Source organism: Rattus norvegicus, chromosome 15, assembly GCF_021556685.1.
Source record: "Rattus norvegicus strain SHRSP/BbbUtx chromosome 15, alternate assembly SHRSP_T2T, whole genome shotgun sequence".
NCBI classification, from domain to species: Eukaryota; Metazoa; Chordata; class Mammalia; order Rodentia; family Muridae; genus Rattus; species Rattus norvegicus.
Window position 1 is genome coordinate 54,042,705 of NC_141548.1, and position 27,837 is coordinate 54,070,541.

Sequence of the window (27,837 nt, forward strand, 5' to 3'; positions counted from 1 at the left end):
ATAGTCTTGGAGGCTACATGCTCATGTCATCCGGGCTATGCTTTCTTTGAACACTGGAATGAGGGATTCTTTTTGTGTCTAGCCTCTGGTACATATCAGCAATCTCTGGCAGTTCTTGGTTCATGGATATTTCTTTCCAATCTGTGCAATCCAACTGAGGGTGTTGATTGCTGTAGTTTTTCTATGTCTTCATATCATCTTTCTATATGTGTCTGTGCCTCTAGTTCTTCTCTTCTTTGAGAAACTTTGGTCATATTGAGCTCGGGACTCACTTTACCTAGTATGACTTTGTCCTAACTTACATTGCTAATGGTGCTATCCCCAAATAAGGTTGCATTTATAGATAAATAAGGTTACATATTTGTGAGTGGTATTTTTGCAAGGCACCATTCATCCCACAACAGAGGTATACACAATCTATCTCATGAGGTGACTGCAAGGAATATGCAAGAGACAGGAAGAGTGCTCTGCACATGGCTCTTAGCCCTGAGTTAAGCATTTTCTGACTGAGTTATTACATAAATTAATGTAGAAATGAGCTAACTTCAATCTCTGTCATCTTGCTGGTTACATGGATGAATTGCTCTACTCCCACATTGGCCTGAGGTTTTGAGATTCTCCTTGGTGCTTGTTAGAACATAAATATCACAAGAATATTGATTATTCCCAACAAATTTACAGGGAAAATTTCTCAAAAGTAATCCCTCTCTTTATTCTGAGTCTATTCCTTCTAACCCTTGGCTATTGACTGATGTTGGCATCAGGATTCTGTTATAATCAACTGAAAAGATAATACCTGAGAAACCAGAGGAAGGTCTAAGTAGGCAAAAACAGATTTACATGCAATCCAGTCCTTAAACACCTTTACAATGAAGACCTCATTCCATCTAATGCACAATAGGGCTAGTGAGAATGGCAGAGACTCCCTGGGAAGTTTAGGCCATAGCCCCACCTCCTTCCTCAGAGAAGCCTGGCTGAATTTCAAGGACACTCTCAATTACAATCACCTCAGGGAGGTACTTACCACAGGCCTGGCATGGGAGCCAGCAAATGTGACCACAGGCAAGAGATTACCAAAGAGAGAGAGAGAGAGAGAGAGAGAGAGAGAGAGAGAGAGAGAGAGAGAGAGAGATGGATCCACCAAGGAACAGAGAGGAGCATATAGATCTACCATGACACTAGCCACAGGGATTTCTTGAGCACTCAGGGAAAAATATGAAGCCCACTGGAGAGGTTAGTCTGCAGAGAAAACCTAGCCAGGAAAAGGTCTGATCAAGTCTGGCGGGCCATGACTGCTGAAGAGTAAGATGAGGCCTTTGACTCAGAGACTCTGGCCTGTGGTAGATGCGAGGGACCATATCCACTGAGGAATTGGGGAGCAAATTTCAAGAAGGACAAAGAGGATAGAGGACTGTAAAGGACACAGGTCTTTGTGCTAACACATAGATAATGGGGAAAAGGAATATTAAAAACATAGGGTTGTCTCTTCAGAGGGGATGTATACCTGATTTCCACCCAGAAGGTTGGAGGTGGATATACTTTATATAGCCCAGTGGTCTATGCTCTCTGTAGAGCCTGGCCACACCTGAGTCACCCAGACTATTACGGTTATCCCAGACTCTTCTTCACTAGGCCTTTATCTCGAGCATTGGTTCTCAGTCAATAGAACCCATTCTTGGGGGAGAAGTCACATATACCTTATAACCTGGTGATCTCCATGCTATCTGTATGACTGAGACCACATCAGATCCTCCTCTAGAACCTTGACCCTTCTTGAAAATAGAGGTCACGTGTAGTCTGCAAAAGAGTTTTAATGAAGTCACACCTTAAGCTCTACTGTGCCCATGGGACTGAGATCATTGTTACCACGAAACCTTTTTCCAAAATCATACTGTACTGTACTGCTCACTAAAAAGTAACCTGTTCACTGCCAGACTTTAGAAGTTTGAACCAGCACCAGCTACTACATCATATTGAAGCAGATTCCTTCTTGCCTCATGCAGATTATTACTCTGTCAGCCATGGTGTTTGCAGAAACCTCCACATAGAACCAGGACACAAGATCAAATCAATACCCAGAGTACCACTGAGTACCACAGCCACTTTGATTCCCCTGTTAGAATTGGCGTGGTGTTTAGAGTACCACATTGGTACACCTTTTCACCAAACTCTTAATAAAAATAAAGAAGAGAAAAATGGGCTTGAGGGGACCAGTGTGAGTGGATGATGATGACAATGACGATGACGATGACGATGACGATGATGCGACGATGACGATGACAATGATCAGCCATTCCAACAAAGTGACAGGAAGCGAGAAATAGAGGAACAGGAAGAGGTAAATAGAAAAAAATTTGGGAAATAGTTTAACAACAGACTCACCTGAGATAGAAGAGGGAGAACAGGTCCTACTTCTGAGAAATTTTATTTTTATGCATTGTGACTGGTATACGGAAAAGGTTGGAACTTTAGCTTAGGAAAGCCACTGAGTAGCAGAAGTAGAACTTAATGGGCCATTCAGACGGGAGCTTAGAAGATGGCATTTGGTGACATATAGACAGGGGAAACCTAGGTTGTGAGGTTTCAGAAGGGAACAAGGACTCTATCAGGACATGGGCCAAGGGTCACATGATATTTCGGCTAAGAAGTGTTGAGTTAAAGGTGATGGGCCGACTTACTTATTTTGCAGGAAAATATCAAGATAGCAGAGCATTCCAGCTGGTGCTAAAGAAGCAGCGATAACTGACAGAGAAATCAACATGAGAAGAAGCCTCCGCATTGCACCGAGGCAACAAAAGAGTATTTCCTCAGGGTCAGAGTGTGTGTGTGTGTGTGTGTGTGTGTGTGTGTGTGTGTGTCTGTCTGTCTGTCTGTCTGTCTGTCTGTCTGCCTGTCTGTCTATCTGTATCTGTGTCTGTGTGCATTCATGCACTTGAATATACACATCTATATAATACAAACATTTTTAGGATAATTTTTTGGCTGATTACAAATTCTTGAAAAAAGTCAAGGCCTTTTCTTGGACAATATCAAATAAGACATAACTCTAAAACTTATTTCCTCTAAGGAGGAAAACGGTTTTTTGTTTTGTAATTTTTCATAATTTTATTTAGTCTTTCTTCTTTTACACTTCAGATTTTATCCCCATCCCAGTTAGCCCTCTGACTGTTCCACATCCCATACATCCTCCCCCGGCCCCATCTCCACGAGAACGTCCCCAGCCCCCTACTCCCTACTCCACCAGACCTCCCACTCCCTGGGGCCTCCAGTCTCTTGAGGGTGAGGTGCATCTTCTCTGACCAAACCCAGACCCGGCAGTCCTCTGCTGTACATGTGTTGGAGGCCTCATATCAGCAAGTGTATGCTGCCTGGTTGGTGGCTCAGTGTCTGAGAGATCTTGGGGATCCAGGTTATTTGAAACTGCTGGTCCTCCTACAGGGTTGCCCTTCTCCTCAGCTTCCTCCAGCTTTTTCCTAATTCAACAGAGGGGTCAGCAGCTTCTGTCCATTGGTTAGATGTAAATATCTGCATCTGACTCTTTCAGCTGCTTGAAACCTGTTATTTTTAAACCTCCTTAGTCTTAAAGGCTTACAAAACAACTTTAAGCTTACAGATAATTCCAATAAACATTAGATAGTTTCTCTTTTACAATGTTTTTGAGATAATAATTTATCTCTGCACCTTCAGCCTTAAAGAAGAATAAAATAATTTTGGAAAGTATCCATTAAATGATCTTCACAGTTACTACTAAAGCAAACAGGTTGCTCAAAAGTAAAAGAAAACTTTTTAAAGGGAGAGAGAGAAATATCTGGTTTCATTCTGCTTTTAGTTCCCTTATGCATTAAATATTTTAAGGTCCTATTTCAGAAAATCAATTTCTGGGTGTCTCTTATAATATTCACCTTTTTAACACGTGCTTAAATTTGTTAGAAGGACACGTAAGTGTCACCACGTTGTGACTATATTTATAACTATATAATATTAAAGATGTAATGTGGTTTTCAGTCTCCTGAGTTTTCATTTGGAGTATGTTTATCTTGTCAGATGCTCTGATTACAATGAAAGAGGATTCCCCCAAATAATATTTTCATTAATTATTTGGGAATGCCATACAAGTCACCCCAGTCACCCCAACCACACTCACTTCCCATTCCTCCCAGGTCTGTCCTCCCGCCGTTGACCCACTCCCCAAAACAAACGAGTCCAATTCCTGTTGCCCATGTACTCACTGCAGCATGGTCAACCCCAGTGGCCAGCCCCTTAGAGAAATCTGAGTCCATCACCACAACCACCACCACCATCACCACCACCATCACCACCACCACCACCACCATCACCACCACCATCACCACCGCCATCACCAACAACAACAACAACACCCCTGGCCGGAGTCATCAACTGTGAACGGCTCACTTCAACATCTCTATCACACTTTGTAGATGTTTGTTGTTGCTGTTGTTGTTGTTGTTGTTGTTGTTGGGGGTTTTATGGTTATTGTTACTTTGTCTTGTTTTACTTTGCTCTGTTTTGAGACAGGGTTTCTCTGTGTAACCCAGGCTGGCCCCTCACACTCACTGAGATCCACCTGCCTCTGCCTCTGTTGTAATTGCTGTTGTTTGGTTTGGTTTGATTTGGTGAGGGGGATGATGTCTCAGAAGCCTTCAATGTCTCTCATTTTGTTATCAGTCTGTAATCATTCATACCAATGCAAAAGAAGCTTCCTTGCCCATAGCAGTCAGGGGAATAGGGATCATGAGCTTAATCATGGTTTGGCAGCTTCTGGTGGCACCGCAGATCACGGACATCAACCTGGTCCCCACCCTATGGCATCATGGATCACAGACCTCTGCCTGGCCTCCAGTGGCAGCACAAACCACCAATATCAACACAGCCTGCAGCAGCAGCATAAAATCCCAGACATCAGCATGGGCGGCAGGGACAATAGAAGTCTTTAAAGGAGACTTAACTCAGAAAATGAACTATTCTTCGTCTCAGATACTCGTTGCTCAGAGGCACCATACCTGGGGGCAGGACCTACGAGACCTTCAGGCTGATGTACACAACCCTACTGTGGTCTCTGGCTGCCCTGCCAGCACCCTGTGTATAACCATTGTGCTTACAGGTCCTTGGACAGCACTGTGCCTGGTGCCCTCATCCCCACAGAAAATGAGCACTGTGAGCAGCAGCAGCCACAGCCCTAGCCTGGTGGATGGTGACAGCACAAGGTCGGTCTAGCAGGAGTTTAGCCTGGTGATGGCCTGTGCCCCACCCCTGCACCCCAAGGACTGGCCCTACGTGTCAACAACATACTCCTTTCAGAACATCTTCTTAACTATTGGATTTTCTTTTAATAATACTTATAGGAAAAACTAGCTCAGAAAATAAGGGTTTTGTTTTCTCTTTTTTACCCAATGAGCAATTAAAACCTGATGATGAGATTGGGTTAAAAGCCACATGTGTATGGGTTTTGCTTCACTTACTAGATAGCCTGTACATGTAGTGAGGAAATTCTATTAAAAGAATTGCATTATTGTTAAGTTAAATAATTATTATAAACATAATTTAGTGCAGAAAGTACCATCTATTTGTAAAATATTCTATTGTAGAAACTGTCCTATGTCCCAAGGCCATTGGTTCTGTGTGTTGGTGGTCAATCAAATAAATGACACTAACTGTCAATGACTGAAGCTTAGGCTTGAGATACTTCCTTCAAAATCTCTGTCTCGCTCCTTTCGGGAAGCATCGATTATCTCCTCATAAAATAAATGTGGGCTGTCCTATTAAGATGGACAGAGTGGGCTGGAGGGATGGCTTGGCAGTTAAGAGCACGTGCTGCTCTTGCAGAGGACACCTACATGGTAGTAAATAATTAGTAATTATTTAATAGTTATTTAACCCAACCATCTCTAACTCCAGTCCCAGGGGATGCAATGTCCTCTTCCGGACACACACATGGTGTGTGGACATACAAACATGTAGGCAAAGCACTCATATACATAGAATCTCTGGCCCCCTCCCAATACATAGACGAAGGACTTTATAAGCCATTTCTGCTGAAGAGTGACATTATATATAGTCATAAGGGACTTTTAAACATGATGTTTACAAATTCAGCTTTGGTTAGACCCGTCACAGAGTCTTCCCGTGGTGAGCCCCCAGGGGATGAGAAGAATGACAACTAAAGACAGATGATTGCACTTACTAGAAACTTCAGCTTGGAAGGAAAGGACTCTAGGACGTGCTTCTAACCACTCCCTGCCTTACAGAACTGCAGCAGACAAACTCGTGGATTGACATTCCTCAGTCTCGGGCTTAGTAACTTCTAAGAACACAGCACACAGACCCCAGGGAAACTGGGTGATATTCATCTCAGCCACAGCAAATGTGGAACACCCCACGTAACAGAACGTAACACTCCCCTGCACATGGCCACGAGCTCTCACTTTGTATATGATTCGAATCCTTTTATATTTAGATATTTTTTTAAATCATTTACGATATCTGAAACTTGCTTTGGGACCTTCTTAAGTGATAGAAATCCTGCTAGTCTTGGGCTTAATGAAGTTATAAATAGAGACGACAGTAGATACTCTCGTTGATCACATTTTTGCTGTGACTAATTGCTTACCCAGACCACCTGCTCTATTTCAGTCCTGATGTTTTAAAAGATTTAAGTATTTTCACTGTGCTTGGTAAAGAAGTCTCTCATTAGTCAGTATAATTTGAATTGTTAAAAGAGTAATTTCTCAATTGACAATGACTTGCTTTAAATCTTCCAAAAGAAACAGTTTTGAGGGCATTTTTATTTTGAGCCCAAAACAAATAAAATGTTCCTACTAAGGAAGAGAGGAATATTAGCTGAGCTAAACAAATAATATTATTACGTTTCTTCCTTCTTCTCCTCCTCCTCCGTTTTAGTAGGGTCCTGAATACTGGGGCTTATGTCCTACTAATGAGCTACTGCCCAGCTCAATTACTATTCTCTTCTTTATATTTAAAATGCTAATACAAAACAAATTAAAGGCTCAGATGAGCCCTGTTGCATACTCAGATATCTAGCTACCTTAAAATAACTTTAACTGAGCCTAGTGTCATGGTACACGCCTTTAATCCCAGCAAAGCAGGTGAGTTTGGGGCCAGCATGGTCTACATAGTGAGCTCAAGGACAGTCAGGACTACACAGAGAGACCCTGTCTCAAATAGTAATAGCTTTAATTCTGTTCCTCCTTATTAGAAATACCCAAAAATTCGATTCAACTTTTCTTATCCAAATTGTACAGAAAATTAATCTCCAATAATGATAATATTCATAATGTTTTACACATTAAGAGCCTGTGTTTCTAAAGTATCTAAAGTACTCTAGTGTATAATTGGCTGGGATTTTTAATTAAGTAACAGTCATATTTTGTCAATAAAAAGTAAGTGGACAATATTACAAAGTGACCCCATAGGAATCCCTTTTCTCTTTCTTATTGTAAAATAAGAAGTAAGATCTCATTGCACCTACAAAACCTATGATTGCTGATTTCTGACTGGTCTGAGCATTGTTTTCTAGTGTCCTTCCTAGTGATATTTGATGCATGAAAAGATAATTTTAATGAAAGGAAACTTAAAATAATACTATACCATTATCTAGTGCCTTCTATAACATTACTTTACATTTACTCCCCAATAATATCTCATACCAAAACTACCTATCATTTTGAAATTATTGCCTTTAAGAGAGCACATGCATTTAATCCCAGTACTCAGCAGAGAGAGCTAGGAAGATCTATGTAATCTCAAAGCCAGGCTAATCTACATGGTGAGTTCTAGGACTGTACAGAGACATCCTGCTCCAAAAACATCATTATCCACAATTATATTATATTATATAGTAATAGTTATTATATATTATATAGTTATTATAGTATGTATTATAAAGTTATGATATTATATAATTATAATATATTAGTGACAAGTGTTTCCTAGATTAGAACTAAATACTTTTCTATAAGATTATAACTATAAAAATCAAACTATGCCAAAACTACTAAAAATAAAAGATAGTAATCTCGGTGGGCAGCACCCCTCGAGCAAACTTGAGCCTCGGGACCACAGGTAAGACCAACTTGGCTGTTGCAGGAAGGCTGCCTGGTGAAATCGGGACACACAGAGGCAGAATTCCTCTAGGACCGGGCACGTCCTGTGTTTACCGGAAGTCCCACACTCGCGGATCCCGGCCCGCAGCAGCTCTCTGCTCCCAGACCCCGTGGGAAAGAGATCTCTCCGCCTGGTCAGGTGGGCACTCCTGAGGCTGCATAAGCTCCCGGAAGGGGCGGCACAGGTCTTCCTGGTTGCTGCCGCCGCAAAGAGCCCGTGGGCAGCACCCCGCGAGCGAACTTTGAGCCTCGGGACCACAGGTAAGACCAACTTTTCTGCCTGGTGAACTCAAGACACAGGCCCACAGGAACAGCTGAAGACCTGTAGAGAGGAAAAACTACACGCCCGAAAGCAGAACACTCTGTCCCCATAACTGACTGAAAGAGAGGAAAACAGGTCTACAGCACTCCTGACACACAGGCTTATAGGACAGTCTAGCCACTGTCAGAAATAGCAGAACAAAGTAACACTAAAGATAATCTGATGGCGAGAGGCGAGCGCAGGAACCCAAGCAACAGAAACGAAGACTACATGGCATCATCGGAGCCCAATTCTCCCACCAAAACAAACATGGAATATCCAAACACACCAGAAAAGCAAGATCTAGTTTCAAAATCATATTTGATCATGATGCTGGAGGACTTCAAGACAGACGTGAAGAACTCCCTTAGGGAAACACAGGAAAACATTAATAAACAAGTAGAAGCCTACAGAGAGGAATCGAAAAAATCCCTGAAAGAATCGCAAAAATCCCTGAAAGAATTCCAGGAAAACACAATCAAACAGTTGAAGGAATTAAAAATGGAAATAGAGGGGCTGGGGATTTAGCTCAGTGGTAGAGCACTTACCTAGGAAGCGCAAGGCCCTGGCTTCGGTCCCCAGCTCCGAAAAAAAGAACCAAAAAAAAAAAATGGAAATAGAAGAAATCAAGAAAGAACACATGGAAACAACCCTGGATATAGAAAACCAAAAGAAGAGACAAGGAGCTGTAGATACAAGCTTCACCAACAGAATACAAGAGATGGAAGAGAGAATCTCAGGGGCAGAAGATTCCATAGAAATCATTGACTCAACTGTCAAAGATAATGTAAAGCGGAAAAAGCTACTGGTCCAAAACATACAGGAAATCCAGGACTCAATGAGAAGATCAAACCTAAGGATAATAGGTATAGAAGACAGTGAAGACTCCCAGCTCAAAGGACCAGTAAATATCTTCAACAAAATCATAGAAGAAAACTTCCCTAACCTAAAAAAAGAGATACCCATAGACATACAAGAAGCCTACAGAACTCCAAATAGATTGGACCAGAAAAAAAACACCTCCCATCACATAATTGTCAAAACACCAAACGCACAAAAAAAAGAAAGAATATTAAAAGCAGTAAGGGAAAAAGGTCAAGTAACATATAAAGGCAGACCTATCAGAATCACACCAGACTTCTCGCCAGAAACTATGAAGGCCAGAAGATCCTGGACTGATGTCATACAGACCCTAAGAGAACACAAATGCCAGCCCAGGTTACTGTATCCTGCAAAACTCTCAATTAACATAGATGAAGAAACCAAGATATTCCATGACAAAACCAAATTTACACAATATCTTTCTACAAATCCAGCACTACAAAGGATAATAAATGGTAAAGCCCAACATAAGGAGGCAAGCTATACCCTAGAAGAAGCAAGAAACTAATCGTCTTGGAAACAAAACAAAGAGAGTGAAAGCACACAAACATAACCTCACATCCAAATATGAATATAACGGGAAGCAATAATCACTATTCCTTAATATCTCTCAACATCAATGGCCTCAACTCCCCAATAAAAAGAAATAGATTAACAAACTGGATACGCAACGAGGACCCTGCATTCTGCTGCCTACAGGAAACACACCTCAGAGACAAAGACAGACACTACCTCAGAGTGAAAGGCTGGAAAACAACTTTCCAAGCAAAGGGTCAGAAGAAGCAAGCTGGAGTAGCCATTCTAATATCAAATAAAATCAATTTCCAACTAAAAGTCATCAAAAAAGATAAGGAAGGACACTTCATATTCATCAAAGGAAAAATCAACCAAGATGAACTCTCAATCCTAAATATCTATGCCCCAAATACAAGGGCACCTACATACGTAAAAGAAACCTTACTAAAGCTCAATACACACATTGCACCTCACACAATAATAGTGGGAGATTTCAACACCCCACTCTCATCAATGGACAGATCATGGAAACAGAAATTAAACAGTGATGTCCACAGACTAAGAGAAGTCATGAGCCAAATGGACTTAACGGATATTTATAGAACATTCTATCCTAAAGCAAAAGGATATACATTCTTCTCAGCTCCTCATGGTACTTTCTCCAAAATTGACCATATAATTGGTCAAAAAACGGGCCTCAACAGGTACAGAAAGATAGAAATAATCCCATGCGTGCTATCGGACCACCACGGCCTAAAACTGGTCTTCAATAACAATAAGGGAAGAATGCCCACATATACGTGGAAATTGAACAATGCTCTACTCAATGATAACCTGGTCAAGGAAGAAATAAAGAAAGAAATTAAAAACTTTTTAGAATTTAATGAAAATGAAGGTACAACACACGCAAACTTATGGGACACAATGAAAGCTGTGCTAAGAGGAAAACTCATAGCGCTGAGTGCCTGCAGAAAGAAACAGGAAAGAGCATATGTCAGCAGCTTGACAGCACACCTAAAAGCTCTAGAACAAAAAGAAGCAAATACACCCAGGAGGAGTAGAAGGCAGGAAATAATCAAACTCAGAGCTGAAATCAACCAAGTAGAAACAAAAAGGACCATAGAAAGAATCAACAGAACCAAAAGTTGGTTCTTTGAGAAAATCAACAAGATAGATAAACCCTTAGCCAGACTAGCGAGAGGACACAGAGAGTGCATCCAAATTAACAAAATCAGAAATGAAAAGGGAGACATAACTACAGATTCAGAGAAAATTCAAAAAATCATCAGATCTTACTATAAAAACCTATATTCAACAAAACTTGAAAATCTTCAGGAAATGGACAATTTCCTAGACAGATACCAGGTATCGAAGTTAAATCAGGAACAGATAAACCAGTTAAACAACCCCATAACTCCTAAGGAAATAGAAGCAGTCATTAAAGGTCTCCCAACCAAAAAGAGCCCAGATCCAGACGGGTTTAGTGCAGAATTCTATCAAACCTTCATAGAAGACCTCATACCAATATTATCCAAACTATTCCACAAAATTGAAACAGATGGATCACTACCGAATACCTTCTACGAAGCCACAATTACTCTTATACCTAAACCACACAAAGACACAACAAAGAAAGAGAACTTCAGACCAATTTCCCTTATGAATATCGATGCAAAAATACTCAACAAAATTCTGGCAAACCGAATTCAAGAGCACATCAAAACAATCATCCACCATGATCAAGTAGGCTTCATCCCAGGCATGCAGGGATGGTTTAATATACAGAAAACCATCAACGTGATCCATTATATAAACAAACTGAAAGAACAGAACCACATGATCATTTCATTAGATGCTGAGAAAGCATTTGACAAAATTCAACACCCCTTCATGATAAAAGTCCTGGAAAGAATAGGAATTCAAGGCCCATACCTAAACATAGTAAAAGCCATATACAGCAAACCAGTTGCTAACATTAAACTAAATGGAGAGAAACTTGAAGCAATCCCACTAAAATCAGGGACTAGACAAGGCTGCCCACTCTCTCCCTACTTATTCAATATAGTTCTTGAAGTTCTAGCCAGAGCAATCAGACAACAAAAGGAGATCAAAGGGATACAGATCGGAAAAGAAGAGGTCAAAATATCACTATTTGCAGATGATATGATAGTATATTTAAGTGATCCCAAAAGTTCCACCAGAGAACTACTAAAGCTGATAAACAACTTCAGCAAAGTGGCTGGGTATAAAATTAACGCAAATAAATCAGTTGCCTTCCTCTATACAAAAGAGAAACAAGCCGAGAAAGAAATTAGGGAAACGACACCCTTCATAATAGACCCAAATAATATAAAGTACCTCAGTGTGACTTTAACCAAGCAAGTAAAAGATCTGTACAATAAGAACTTCAAGACACTGAGGAAAGAAATTGAAGAAGACCTCAGAAGATGGAAAGATCTCCCATGCTCATGGATTGGCAGGATTAATTTAGTAAAAATGGCCATTTTACCAAAAGCAATCTACAGATTCAATGCAATCCCCATCAAAATACCAATCCAATTCTTCAAAGAGTTAGACAGAACAATTTGCAGATTCATCTGGAATAACAAAAAACCCAGGATAGCTAAAGCTATCCTCAACAATAAAAGGACTTCAGGGGGAATCACTATCCCTGAACTCAAGCAGTATTACAGAGCAATAGTGATAAAAACTGCATGGTATTGGTACAGAGACAGACAGATAGACCAATGGAATAGAATTGAAGACCCAGAAATGAACCCACACACCTATGGTCACTTGATTTTTGACAAAGGAGCCAAAACCATCCAATGGAAAAAAGATAGCATTTTCAGCAAATGGTGCTGGTTCAACTGGAGGTCAACATGTAGAAGAATGCAGATCGATCCATGCTTATCACCCTGTACAAAGCTTAAGTCCAAGTGGATCAAGGACCTCCACATCAAAACAGACACACTCAAACTAATAGAAGAAAAACTAGGGAAGCATCTGGAACACATGGGCACTGGAAAAAATTTCCTGAACAAAACACCAATGGCTTATGCTCTAAGATCAAGAATCGACAAATGGGATCTCATAAAACTGCAAAGCTTCTGTAAGGCAAAGGACACTGTGGTTAGGACAAAATGGCAACCAACAGATTGGGAAAAGATCTTTACCAATCCTACAACAGATAGAGGCCTTATATCCAAAATATACAAAGAACTCAAGAAGTTAGACCGCGGGAGACAAATAACCCTATTTAAAAATGGGGTTCAGAGCTAAACAAAGAATTCACAGCTGAGGAATGCCGAATGGCTGAGAAACACCTAAAGAAATGTTCAACATCTTTAGTCATAAGGGAAATGCAAATCAAAACAACCCTGAGATTTCACCTCACACCAGTGAGAATGGCTACGATCAAAAACTCAGGTGACAGCAGATGCTGGCGAGGATGTGGAGAAAGAAGAACACTCCTCCATTGTTGGTGGGATTGCAGACTGGTAAAACCATTCTGGAAATCAGTCTGGAGGTTCCTCAGAAAATTGGACATTGAACTGCCTGAGGATCCAGCTATACCTCTCTTGGGCATATACCCAAAAGATGCCTCAACATATAAAAGAGACACGTGCTCCACTATGTTCATCGCAGCCTTATTTATAATAGCCAGAAAATGGAAAGAACCCAGATGCCCTTCAACAGAGGGATGGATACAGAAAATGTGGTACATCTACACAATGGAATATTACTCAGCTATCAAAAACAACGAGTTTATGAAATTCGTAGGCAAATGGTTGGAACTGGAAAATATCATCCTGAGTGAGCTAACCCAATCACAGAAAGACATGCACTGTATGCACTCATTGATAAGTGGCTATTAGCCCAAATGCTTGAATTACCCTAGATCCCTAGAACAAACGAAACTCAAGACGGATGATCAAAATGTGAATGCTTCACTCCTTCTTTAAATGAGGAAAAAGAATACCCTTGGCAGGGAAGGGAGAGGCAAAGATTAAAACAGAGATTGAAGGAACACCCATTCAGAGCCTGCCCCACATGTGGCCCATACATATACAGCCACCCAATTAGACAAGATGGATGAAGCAAAGAAGTGCAGACTGACAGGAGCCAGATGTAGATCGCTCCTGAGAGACACAGCCAGAATACAGCAAATACAGAGGCGAATGCCAGCAGCAAACCACTGAACTGAGAATAGGTCCCCCGTTGAAGGAATCAGAGAAAGAACTGGAAGAGCTTGAAGGGACTCGAGACCTCATATGTACAACAATGTCAAGCAACCAGAGCTTCCAGGGACTAAGCCACTACCTAAAGACTATACATGGACTGACCCTGGACTCTGACCTCATAGGTAGCAATGAATATCCTAGTAAGAGCATCAGTGGAAGGGGAAGCCCTGGGTCCTGCTAAGACTGAACCCCCAGTGAACTAGACTGTTGGGGGGAGGGTGGCAATGGGGGGAGGGTTGGGAGGGGAACACCCATAAGGAAGGGGAGGTGGGAGGGGGATGTTTGCCCGGAAACCAGGAAAGGGAATAACACTCGAAATGTATATAAGAAATACTCAAGTTAATAAAAAAAAAAAGAAAGAAAAAAAAGATAGTAATCTCAAACACTCCAAGCATCAATAAAGTCCTTTATAGAACGTAACTGTAGACACAGAGCAAGCCTGTAGTCAATCTCATTAAAAATTGTGATTTGGGTTGATTTAAACGCCTGTTTCCTTACCTACTTCTTTAGACAATACTGTATTCTTGTTTATTTAAACTTTAGTTGTAATACTCCTATTGTATTTATATGCCACACTTAAACGTTATGTCAGATACGAAGGGCAAGAAAAAAATCAAACCCAGATCACAGTGGCTGGTAAGTTTTCGGTGATTCAGGAATTTTATTCCTTATTGGTCTTGCCAATTATTTTTCTTTCCAAAAGACTGATTTCTTATCCACTTGGCATGAGACCATCTTTACCAGATTCCAAAAAGTACCAAGGGGCATAAAGCAATACTTGGCCTCAACAGGCACATGATGTGATTTTTGGTCAACAGGAGAAGCTGGGAACTGAAATCTTCACCTCCTGCCTTGGTTTCTTTCCCTGTTTGTATGACAGACACCCAAGCAAGAACAGTTATGGAGTGAAAGGTCTTAATTTGGCTAATAATTCAAGGACACATCCTGGTGACAGGAGCTTGAAGCAGCCATAGTCAGAAAGCAGAATGCTGAGCACTGCCTTCTTCTGTATTCAGTCAAGGATCCAGCCTGTGAAATGGTGCTGCCCATATTTAGGGTGAGTCTTTCTACCTCAGTTACACTGATCAAGAAAATCCGTCACAGACATCCCTAGAAAGTAACCTCATCTACGTAAGTCCTCATGGACAGGCATAGAGGTTCCTTTCCTGGTTGATTCTAGGACCTGGCAAATTGAAAATAAATACATATTCCCAAACTCTATGAGGCTAATTAACTGTATGTAATCCAACCTGATGTTTCCACAAATATATTCTAAGTGCTTTGATTTATACCTGTTTTGTTCTCTTACTACAAAAACACATTGGAATATGTTACTTGGCAGTAACCTGAATCTACATTTCCCAGGCTATGGTCAACCCTCACATTTGGCTCCAGAATGAACTGTCTCATATTCCCTTTGAAATGAGAGCCATGATTCTGAGTTAACACCAGGAAAAGTCGTGCATTAAAGGATCTTGACACTCCGATGTGTCATTCTTATTGCTTCTCACTTGCAACCAAGCAGGCTTCTCTGTCCAAGAGCTCTGGCAAATTGCATTTCCTCAACAAGTCATTTTTAGTGCCAACTCAGAGACTCATTATTAAACTGATAAGAACAGATACTACACTTGATCTTAGCCAAAAGGCCGAGAAGCGATCAGAGACTCATTATATAACAGGGAGTGGTGGGCTACCATGCTCAGCACATATCAGGACCTCTGTCAAACTTTGTCAAGCTCCAGGCGAGTATGAAATCAATCCCTAGTAACCACTTCTTTAATAGCAATTCTCGATGCTCTGGTTTGCTCATTTTATAGATAAGGTCAAAATCCAGAGACAGAATAGCCAAAAGGCTCAAATTCACTCTCCAGGTTAGTGATGGGGTGAGGCTTTCACCTCTCAACCACAGCCTCATGTTCAATCTGAACTTCATATCCTACACACTCATACAGTGCTTAAAGAAAACACCTTCTGGAACCAATAGTCACCTCTGAAGTGGACAATGAGTCAGACATATTAACCAACAGAGCTGTGAAGTGACAAAATCCAGAAGGAAATATGAAGTGCCTGATTTTGTGTCAAGAGGAGAGGCAACCCGTGGGGGGTGGGGTGGGCGATGATAACGGAGTGTCTCCCTGATATCCCAACACATTGGCTAAGAAGAGAAGGTCAAGGATTCCTGATAGATGAACAAAGTTCCAAAAGTCTAAAACACAAGGTAAGTGTGGAGAAATGTAATTCATATACTACCACCTAGGAGAGGCATACACAGATAAGACAGTGCAAGAGGGGTCTGTGTCCATAAAAGGGAATTGGGTTTTATCCTCTGGGCAACAAGAGCCCTCCAATAGCTGGGATCTTATGTCTATTTTTAGAGAGGTGCTCTGGCAGTGGATGGAGGAGAACATAGGGAGGGCTGGAAGGCTGAGTCAAGAAGCCGATAAAGGAGCAGCTGTTGAAAATGTGACTACAGTAAGCAAAGCAGACCATCCTTACTTACGCAAGTGCTGTGAAGGATTTTCTACTGAGATAGGCTATGTCATGGAGGGCAGACTGTACTCTCTTTCTGAAGACACCTCAACTGCTAATCTCATGGCACTAAGTGACGAACAGGAAGGTAGCTTCTAGAACAACTTCTTCCTCAACAGCAGGAAGAGTCAAATGAGTTATCATCATCTTGCTCAAAACATATTAGCATTTAAAACATGGGAATAATTTCTGAAATTTTCCATTTCGAGTGTTTTGAGCCACACTTGACCACAAATATAAACTATGGATAAGAAAAGACTCCAACTCGTTTTCCCTGAAATTCAGCAGGACTAATTTGACTCCTGTCCCCTCTACATTCTGTCTATCTACATTCACCCTCTGAGTTTGAGTTTCTATTTTTAAAATGAAGCTAATAAGGTCAGTCCCTTAGGACTATTTTGGAATTAAAGTGAAATGATGTGTTAATTCTATGTTGAGGGGAGCAAATCCAATCTTTTTTACCAGTTTACACATACACACACACACACACACACACACACACACACACACACACACACACACACACACACACACACCTGAAGCTCTAAGAAGAAACCGCCCCATACAGACTGCATACTCAATTCTGCCAGGGCTCTGTTTGAGAGATCTTGTTTAACTCTATCATTAGTCAATGGATGTTCCTTTACCCCATCCTTAAAGCATGTGTGATTTGATGGTCCAGGAGAATCTGTAGCCCCTGTTAGGTCTCTCCTCCTTTCTCCTCCCTTGCATCTAATTAGCTGTGTGTCTGTTCCTCTGCAGTAAGAGGCTTTTGTTTGGATAACACCCTTCAGTTCATAACTTTCCTCACAATTTTGTTTTTCATTTTAGCCCTAAACTTTAGAACATAGTTGGCTCTTACCTCCCATAGCTACACTTACTTTTCTCCTTGCCATGACCAAATGTCTGACAGAAAGCAACTTAAGGATGGAAGTGTTTATTTGGGACCACAATTTAAATATATTTATTTATTTATATCATCCTCATCATCATCATCATAGCACAGAAGGCACCTGAGCACAAGGTTGGATGATCACATTCAATCCAGTCAGCTAGCAGAGAGCAGACAAGAAGTGAAGCCCAGAGAAAACCTCAAGCTCTGCCTCCTCTGACCCAATTCCTCCCCCAAAACTCCAGCTATGAAAGCCTCCAAAGCAACGCAGCTACCAGAAGCCAAGTGCAAATGCATGAACCCAGGAAGGACATTTTATATGGCACCTACAACAAAAGAGAAGAGCTTTGAAGGTAACAGAGCTAAGGCTGGATCTGACTAGCTGAGACGCATTGAACACGTGTCTTTACTCCTCTGGGACTTGGATTGGGAATCTGCAAATGCCATAATGGATGTCACAGCTAGCAGGAGGGTGAGGATGCAATGGCATTCAGTACTACCATTCAATTTCAAATGCATGACTTGGAAGGTACCCAGTAACCTCTAAGTAAACAGGCCTGAACCAAAGAGGGCCGAGAGCAAGGCAAGGACACACCCCGTCACCCCTGGGGCTCAAGGGATCCTGACTACCATCAAATTGTATGGCCTCATACTAACCAAGCCCCAAGCCTCTACCCAGAGGAAAGGTGACCACTGTCACATAGCCTGTCAATGTATGCTCCATTCCCACAGCTATTAGGGTAACATTAACTAAGCCTGTTTCCTCAAAATACAAAACCCTCTCTTTCCTCTGAAATCTCTAAGAGCAGACACCATGTTTTGTCTGACAGGACTGAAACTATAGATGTCAGACTCTCACCATACCTCTTACTTTACTAAATTTCTTGCCTGGAGGATAATTCAACTCAGTCTATCTAGCAAGCTGGCTAGAGTCCAGCATAACTGGCCAGTTCAAAATTCCCCGGGTCTAATATTAAGGAGGCAAAAGTTTCTCATGCATTGGTACAAATACAAAAACAAAGGCAGACAAATGATTGGTTTAGACTGGAATCCATTCTATTCTGCAGCAAGAGAAACACAGAGGAATGCACAAACTCTGAGTTGAGTTCTGTCCTTTCATTTACTAGTTCTATGACCTGAGACAGGTAGTTTTATTTCCTGCCTCAGTTTCTTATCAATGAAATAGGAGTGGTGATAATAAGCTCTACTTCTTGGAATTGCTGGGAGGATGTATATGGATGACACTTAGGCCAGAGCCTGGACCATAGACACCACCAGAGAAAGGGTTCACTGTGCCTGCTGGAATCCTTGCATAGCTCAAAAGTGGTTCCCTGTTACGCAGAGAGAATGTGTAGGATGATGTCATTATGCAGCAAGGCCAGCCCACAACATGAATGTGGTCCTCCTCCAAAGTATAAAAGTCCACAGACAAATTTGTCTCTCCAAACTCCAGACCACAGAGTACAGAACTGATATGTCCTTCAAAGCTGGGAAGTAGCATTAGGACTCTTCCTGAAGTCTAAGGTGCGAAAATGGAGCTGAACTTCAGAAGACACCAAAGTCATCTTGGAAATAAAGGCAAAGTTTCAAAGGCCCTTCAGATTTTCGTTTTCAAAGGATTGATGTAAACCAAGCTGCTGGAGACAAACAGACAAAAAAGATTAAAAATAGCTGTGATTGTCACAGCTTTTAAATGAGGAGCTCAGCTGGTGTCAGGACTTCCGGGAAGCACTGAACACCCTGCGCTCCATTCCCACAGACTCACACCCTAGAGGATTTTGATTCCTGATTCTTCCATCTGTCACTCCCAGAGTGCCTCGAAGATTCCCAGAGTAGGAGCCACTTCATGGGACACCAGATTAAAGACTCTTGGCTCGCCAGAGTCCCATTTATGTGCCGTCAACACCTGAGCCCATTGGGAAGAGGTTTGCTGGTCCCATGGGAAGCTGGAACTCATTCCTTAAGCATGCATGACCCAGAAAGTCCTGAGGGGAGGCAGTTCTCTGTGTCACTTTCTCTGCTTTGGAGACTGTCAACAGCTGTGGAGAGCCTTCTCAGGCTACGCCCAGGTCCCTCACGTCAGCACCTCAGGGAAACTGGAGTTCCCTCTCAGTGGCCTGTGCACAGTTTGTTTCTCACTGTTGTTTTGTCTTCTTTTGCAGCCCACCATCAGTTCTGATCTAGTATTTAGAAGTCTCAGGATCATATCCTTCTTCTTGGATGCCAACCCAGGGTATGGGGACTCATCCCGATGTTCTGCATGAAGACATGCGCTACTCATGAGATGTTTTGGGTTCCTAGCAGCGTCCCATTCTGTGTCCATCAGGGAATTCCCTGGGGGAATAGAGAATCCTCGAGAGGCAGGTGGCAGAGTGGCTTTAATATGTAATAGTTCCAACAGCCCAAATACCCTATGGGACTCCAAACGCATTAAGAAATTTCTTTCTTATAGTTGCCTCACCTAATTGGTTGCTCTGTAAATAAAATTTCCACCTACTTTTCTCAAGAAAGGATCCCTCAGGAATCCACCCAGGTTGGTGGGGAGATGTTCTGAAGACTGAGGGAGATGTTGGGTCCTCTGACCTTCCTTCTGATCAAATTCCAGAATGATAATGGCCTAAGAAAACTCAGAAATCCCCAAAAATAATGTCTGAATTTCACTATCTTGGTTTCATCTCATAGTTCTAATGAACAGGAACATCGAATTATATGACATTAAGTTTCTTACTTCCAACAGTTTGTAAATGTTATGGTGGTTGGGTGGTAAATGTTAGTGATCTCTTACCTACATTTACTCTTCAGCTTCTGTCTGCCTCTCTCTGCCTTTCTCTAACCCAGGAAAGCGTATCGATGCTACGAGACCCTTCTTGGAAATACACACATAGCATTGTGTCTGTCTTCCACTATAAGGAGAACTTAGTCACAAAATACGTACATGAGACCCTCTGCACATCTTATGCCGATAGAGAAAGAGGTACTCCAAGGAGATGCACACACCAGAGCACCTTTGGGGCAGAGATCCATGAATAGTGCCGTAGAGATGCTCAGCAGGTAAAGGCACTTAACGCCTGGCCTAAGGATTTCAGTTGGACCCCTAAGATGCTCATTATGGAAGAAGAGAACCAACTATAGTCCTCTAACTTCCACATACATGCTGTAGCATATACACCCACACACAGACACATGCATGAAATAAGTGTAACAAAATTTTAAACTTAAAAAAATCAGAATGAGTAGGAAAACACACTTAGAATTACATATGCCCAAAATATGAGATCTTATAATTATCCATCTTGTATTGGTACTTTAACAATAGCTGTTCTTACAGAAAAGGAATGGATCCGGATGGGAGTGGAGGTGGGAAGGAACTGGGAGGGGTAGAAAGAAATAAAACTATAATCAGGATATATTGTGTGAGAAAAGGATCCATTTTTAGTAAAAAGGAAAAAAAAACAATAGCCTTTTATTTCTTTTGCAGAACGCGTGCACACGTACACACACACACACACACACAAACACACACATGCACATGTGCAAACACACCCTGTTTGGGCAGATGTGCAAACACACCCTGTTTGGGCAGTTCGTACATTCTAAGTGATTCCTTGAGGCTCTCTCTACCCCCAGGGGTACCTATCAATTGTGAACACATTCTCTGTAAAAGTCTCCCTTAAAACTAGAGTTTTTTCATAATTTCACTCATTTGTGTACTATTGTCAAGAAAGGGTGCTCCCAAATTATTAGTGATCCCCGGGGATATAGCAGGTGTTAAAGCCTTGCAGGTAACTGACCTCAATAAACAAGAGTGACCCCCCTGACTCCAAGAGCAATAAATAGCATTATCTCCTTCATCCCAACTCTCTCTTTGCCAAATCCCATTTTTTTCCTTTCTCTACTACTTACAAAGCTAACTTTTCTTCCATGCTCATCCTAACTACCAACGTTCAAGCACCACAGTAAAAGAACCCAGCAGTACACAGAGAACATGTGTTAACAGCTCTGCCCTCCTTGAAATATGATTTCTTTGTAAAGTATTATTTTTGGCTAAGTGTGTGCTTCTCTATGATTCTCATAGCTTTCATTAAATCTTGGTTAATATTATATGAGTCCATGATACTTATTAAATTCACAGATTTAATTATATTTGCTGTGCAATTCTGATAGCTAAGTTTGATCCTAAGAACTCATGCAAACTCAAAAAGAGAGAATAGACCCCACAAAGTTGTCTTCTGGCCTCCACACATGAACCATGGCATATGCATATTCCACCCTGAAGACACATATCACATGCATGGATGCATGTGCACGCATGCACACACACACACACACACACACACACACACACACACACACACACACACAGTACATTTTTGAACCCTTACCTTTCTTGTTGTTTTCTAATCCACCTCATCAGTGCATTATGGGAAACTAGAGGTGGCCATTATTATCCAGCATCTTAGTAAGGCTGCTGAATTAGTCTACACTGAGTCTCACTTCCTGAATGCTCGGACTCCCGCCAAGGTGAAAGGCAGAGGATTAGTAACTACTATCTGAGATAATGCTATGATATATGAATTAGTTAGTGCTTAACTGGAATGGGAAGGGGACCAATGAAGATGAGGAGGAAGAGCAGGGAAAGAGGGGGACGGAAATGGAAGGAAACAGAAGGCAAGAGGAGGGGAGAGGAGAGGAGGAAAGGAGGGGAAATTCTCTCTTGTGAATGTGTACTTTGAGTTCCAACTCACAGCCTAATTATCATTTATCCAATCTCAAATTCCTATCTAAATATAATTTCTTCCACACAGCAGAGACAGACAGACAGACAGACACTGGAGTGTTCTCTGAACCTCCAAGTCTTCACGACCTGTACTTCAGTTATTGCTGTGTCCAATCACCAGAGTGCCTGTTGTTGTTCCTCTGTAGGCTTAGCACAACACGTGACACACAAATGTGATGATACTTTCTTATTTTATGTCTCCAATAAATATTTGTGGAGAGTGGGAGATTCCAAGTTTCTCCTTACAATGAAATGCTGTCAGTGTGTTTTTCCTTATAAATTTTTTTTCCTCCAAAATCCAGGTCAAAGATCTGTGAATTCTTAAGAATGCCAAGTCAGGAAGGCTGGAATCTAGCTCAGAGGTGACACTAACCTAGCAAGTATGGGGTCATGAGTTCAATCCCTCACACTATCGAAGGGGAGGCAAGACTCTAGGGTCAAGGACACTGGGGTAGGACCCAGTGCAAAGGTTCTTATCTCAGTATTGTAGAAAATGATGCCATTGCACCTAAGCTTGCAAATTATCTCTCTCATTCAGACAGAGATCTGTGTCTGTTCAAATTAACAAAGTGAGCCATTTCCAAATCTTAGAATCTGCCAGGTAGAAGAGTTTCTGTCAAGGCAGGAAGTGATCTAGGGTGAAGAGACTGTTCTCTGTGACAGGGTGCAGAAGAGGTGGTCTCTAACAAGCTCATTGGAGAAGACTTGTGTAGTAAAGTCTTTTTTTTCTTTCAAGAAAAAAATCATAATTTAATAATAATACAAAAATAATTCTTGATTAAATTCTTAAATTTTCTCAGTTTAATTAATATTGAAGTTTCCAAAATAGACAGCCTCTGCTTCTCTCTCCCTCTTTTCTCTCCTCCCTTCTAGTTCTTCCTCTGGTGAGCTCCCAAACTGTTTATTTATCTCTCTATTTTGAGATAGTGTTTCAAGTTACCCAGGCCAAAGATAACCTAGAGCTCCTGATCCTCTTCCTGCTTCCTCCTCTTCTTGAATGTGGGATGATGGGCATGCACCCCCATAACTCAGTTTATGCAGCACTGAGGATCGAACTCCTCCAGGCTTCCTGCATCCTAATCAAGCATGCTACCAATCAAGTCATGCCCCCACCCCACCATACTGACTTTAATCTCTTTCAAGGACCTTAGTTAGACTTCATAACAAAGATACAAAAGCTTCTGCTGACTGGACTGTATCTTCCTATGGACCTTCAAGTTTGGGGTTTAGCTCACACACAATGCTCCTCATGGACTCCTCAGGCCAAGGAAAACAGCCTATACTATCACCCAGCCATCAATCCAATGGGCATTTCCCTTTAGATGTTGTACAATATCACTTTTTCCCTGCTGGTCAATGAATAGAAGTTAATAAGCAAAGGTCAACAGCTGTGACTAATTCACATCTATGAGTTAACTTTGTTTATTCCTTCCCAGTCTTCTCAATGGGCTCCCACATCCTGGGTATAATGCCAAGACCATCTTCGGGTTCTTCCTGCAGTACAATGGACGCGAACACACAAAACCCACTCCTACACAAGGAGAGAGGGGGTCCATGTGTGGAGAAATGCATGCATGGCAAGTGGATTTAAACAGGCTCTCTAGCAAAGATGAGCAGCCATAGCAAAATGCTTCTCTTTCTTTGTGCTACCCAGCATGCTGCCGCTGCTGCATTAGCCAAAGTTCTGAGTAGCTGCATGATCCCTTATGAGTCTTTTCTCCTGTAAGTTAGTTCAGGGGACCAGCATGTCTCTGATGCCTGCTGTTTAGGGCAAACAAGAAAATAGGAGAGGTCCTTGGTTATTAATAGTTTTTGAGGCGATTCTGACACATAGGAAGGAGTCTCCATCATGCTTTCTTCACAAAAGTGGCTTAGTGGAGGGAGCTCCTCTTAGGCACAAGGTAGATAAGCGTCAGAAGAGACCCAAGTTCACGTCTCAGCTCTGCTTTTCTGTCATAGTATTTCATTCCTCTGAACTTCAAAACTTTCATCTGCTGGGGGATAAGATTCAATGGAGAAGTTGGAAGTGGCCTGAGCAACTTGGCTCCTAACACACTGAGGGCTTAGTCTGTGCTAGCCCCAACTGTGACACAATGAGTGACAGTCATGGACAAAACTCAGAACTGAGCACAGGGCTTCCTTCTAGCCAACTGGAAAAAGGAGTTAGGGATATTTTATCTGGAGAACAAACAGAAGGTGCAGTCCATTCGGCTCAGTTTTGTTTAACTTACTCTTTGTTTTTTATATATGTGTAATACACTTTTAAAGTAGAGAAGATAATAAGCTGAGTCATGTGCAGATAACAAGTTTTACCAGGCAGACAGGTCTGCGTGCACACTCCTCCTCTTTCTTCAAATCCAGATAACTGTTTTCAATAAAAGAGCACGATTGATACATTGCTGCTCTGCATCCCGCATTTTTGAGCCAGTGAAACACAGTCATCTTTTATTTTTCAAGTGATACAATATTAATGATATCATTTAACTAATAACATGCAGATAAAACAAAATTCATTTAATCATTTCCGTAAAATAGTTATTATTTGGGTTGTAAGAATGTAACAGGTCCTCTGGGCTCACCAATTTGCTTCTACCTAGAGAAATAACCCTATGCCCCCAAGGACTTTGTTTTTGCCATGTCCAAAATGAAAAATATATTCTTTATAGATATATAAAAACATGTTCCTATATACTAAATGCTTATATGCATCAAAGATGCTAAAGAGGTACTATTCTCCATGGAATGAAAACAAGAAGAATTTTGTTTGACATGCTGTTGATCAAATTACATTCAAGAATATTCCTGTTGGAAGCTCAGGAAAGAACAAGGACTGATTCAGCCTGGGTGAGCTGCCTTTCATCTGTCTACTCTTTCTAAGGGGAGAAGCCGGAACACAGCTCTGATACAAATTCAGCCCATTCTTTTTTCTTAGAGGGACATGGATCCAATGAAAACAATCTCTCTTAGAAAGCAAAGTAAGCCATTAGAACCAGTCTTAGCCATCTGCTGTGCCCATGGTATATTTGTCACTGGCCACACATTAAATGTCCATCTCTTGAATGACCTTACAAGGTTATGAAAGAAAAGAAATATGAGAGCTTTGGCAGGTACTAGCACACAGTGAACTTAATGTTAACATATTTAGAACCTTCTAGAGTTTCAAGTTCTCTAGCTCCTACCTTCCGAAGCCACGGAAACAATTTACTTAGCTCAAGCATCAGAGAAATGAAGCTTTCAAGTAGGGTCTCTTGTCAGGGGTTGAAGTGGTTGTAGTGGAAGACGAAGATTTCTAAAATTCTTGCGTGCCCCAGAACTTAGCTCTGTAACTTACATTATTTACAGAGTTAGAAAGAGACTTGCCTTTAATTCTATCTTCTTATTTCCTCATTCATATTACTCTGATGTGCGTGTTGGAGACTAGAACGTATTTCAAACAACGTATTTTTTAACTGACTGTTCATTAACATAACCTGGGAATTAATAGCAAACAAAAACACATTAAAGACTGGTCAGTACCAGAAAATCAGGTTTTGAAGGGCTGTTTCCTAATCTCCTGAGAGAAAGTGATTCTGACTAAGCACCCAAGCTTAAAAAAAAAAAAAAAAGGCAACAGATGCTCCAAAATGAATGAAGTGCACCTTCTCAGATATAATCTTTCTTCCAAAGGCAAGGCTTCTGAGTAGAAAAAAAGTCTATAGAATAGAATGACCCAATCCATGCAAAATAGGAAAGAATCTATATGGCAAAATCTATATGCCAAAAGAGGGCAAATGTTAGTGCCTCGTACAGCAATTTACAATTACAATTTTGTAGAATTCCTGCAGCATGGATAAACCACACACTTTAAAGGAAGAAAGGAATGTGCACATGTTCTTATTTTATATATGCAACTGTGAAAGAAATCTAAAATTATATGCACCCCCAAAAAGGAAGGAAATACCCCAACTGCCAATCAAGTCCATCTTGTAGGTGTGTTCTACATTCTACAATCTTTTGTACTTTTTCCTCTACCATAAGGCGGTAGAACAAACACTGATAGCTGAACAAATTACACTTACTTTCCACAAGCCATTCCTCTAGGAAACATCAAAGCATAATTCTCAGTAACAAATTAACACAAGTGGAAACCTACCTGTGCTTCTGCCTTCCGCTGCCTGGACGGACGTTTGACTCCGCTCTGACTCCTGGCTTCTCTCCCATAGAATTCAGCTTGTTTATTTAAAACAGAAGTGAAACAGCCACTGTTATATGAACAGTGTCAGCCAATAGCAAGACGAGAAGCAACTTGGGTCAGCAGGACCTCAGCTTTAGGGCACTATCATGGGAGTGGGTCCTGGGTTCTTTCTTCAGAAGTCAGAGAGTTTCCAGTTAGTGACTGTCCACCTCTTTCACCACGCTGAAATTGACCTCCCTCTGATGACTGGTTTTTGCTGGGGTTTATCTTTTCTTTCCTTTCTTTTGTTCTTCCCACCAGCATCTTTTGCAGGATGTGATGGGCAGAGAGCTGGGGGAGGGGTTTAAGTGGCTGTTATTTCTCTGAAAGGGTTTCTGTTCCCATGCCACGCCCATTAGTGCAGTCTTTCACACCCAGCTCTGCAGCCTGCTTTAGAGCCCTCTCACCACTCTGGTTTTCTCATGTTCTCACTTGGCTGAAAAGTCTCTGCAAAGGTCACTGGTGGGCTCCTGGCTCATGTAACACGTCCTTTCTCCGTTTTCCTTTTCCTTTCTCTCTTGCTTGAAAGTTAACTGTGGAAACTTGTTCTCCATCTACCTGGCTCTTTTTTCCAACTTTCAGAATGATTCTCCTTTGCCTCCTGTGGTTGAATGATAACTGCCCCCCAACAGGTTCAGGTACTTGAACAGTGGAACAGGGAAGTAGTGTGGCCTCACAGGAGGAGACGTGGCACCAGAAGTGGCCTGAGAGTTTATTGCCTCACTCTAGTTCTCATACACTCTCTCTGCTTCACATTTTCAAATACAGATGTGATCTCGCAGCTTCCTGCTCTGGCCGCTCACCACCATGCCTCCCAGGTCATATGGACTCTCTGGAATCAAAAGCCCAATAAACTCCTTCCTTATGTTGCCTTTGGTCATGATGTTTTACTATAGCAACAGAATGGTACCTAATACACCCACTTTTCAGGTGACTCTTTTCCTATTAATTTTCCATATACAAGCTTTTCCTAAAGATTTGTCTTCTGCAAACTTTGTTTCTTCTTCTCTTGCCTATATATATAAAACTTATCCTCAGTCAAATCCATTTTAAAATCTATACCGTATCTAAAATGACCCCTGAAGACTCCATATAATCTTGAAACAGAACAATCAACCTAGAAGTGTCAAACTTCATAATCTCAAAACAACACACTACAATAGCAATTATAGCAGTATAGTTGATATAATTACAGACACACGGACCAATGAAATAGAATAGTGTGTCCCAAATTAACCCTTCCATACATAGTTAAATCATTTTAAACAAGATGTCATGGACATCTAATGGGGAGAAGAGTATTTTCAATAAATTCTATAAAGGAGAAATAGAATCCACATAT

General features: G+C 41.3%; 1 protein-coding gene and 1 pseudogene across 11 annotated transcripts in view; both read right to left on the bottom strand.

The window, feature by feature from the left end:
- The window catches only part of Cysltr2 (cysteinyl leukotriene receptor 2), a 111,152-nt gene that overhangs the window by 11,568 nt on the left and 71,747 nt on the right, over positions 1-27,837 (bottom strand). For 2 of the 11 annotated variants that reach the window (NR_131894.2, NM_133413.2), the window contains 1 exon segment: positions 26,415-26,502. The exons of 4 other annotated variants lie outside the window; for them this stretch is intronic. Coding sequence is in view for 1 of the 7 variants with exons in the window: in XM_087584864.1 (XP_087440990.1) it covers positions 26,415-26,491 (77 nt within the window). In the remaining 6 variants the exon portion in view is untranslated. 11 annotated transcript variants of the gene reach the window in all.
- Positions 15,537-15,742, bottom strand: LOC120097279 (U2 spliceosomal RNA; annotated as a pseudogene).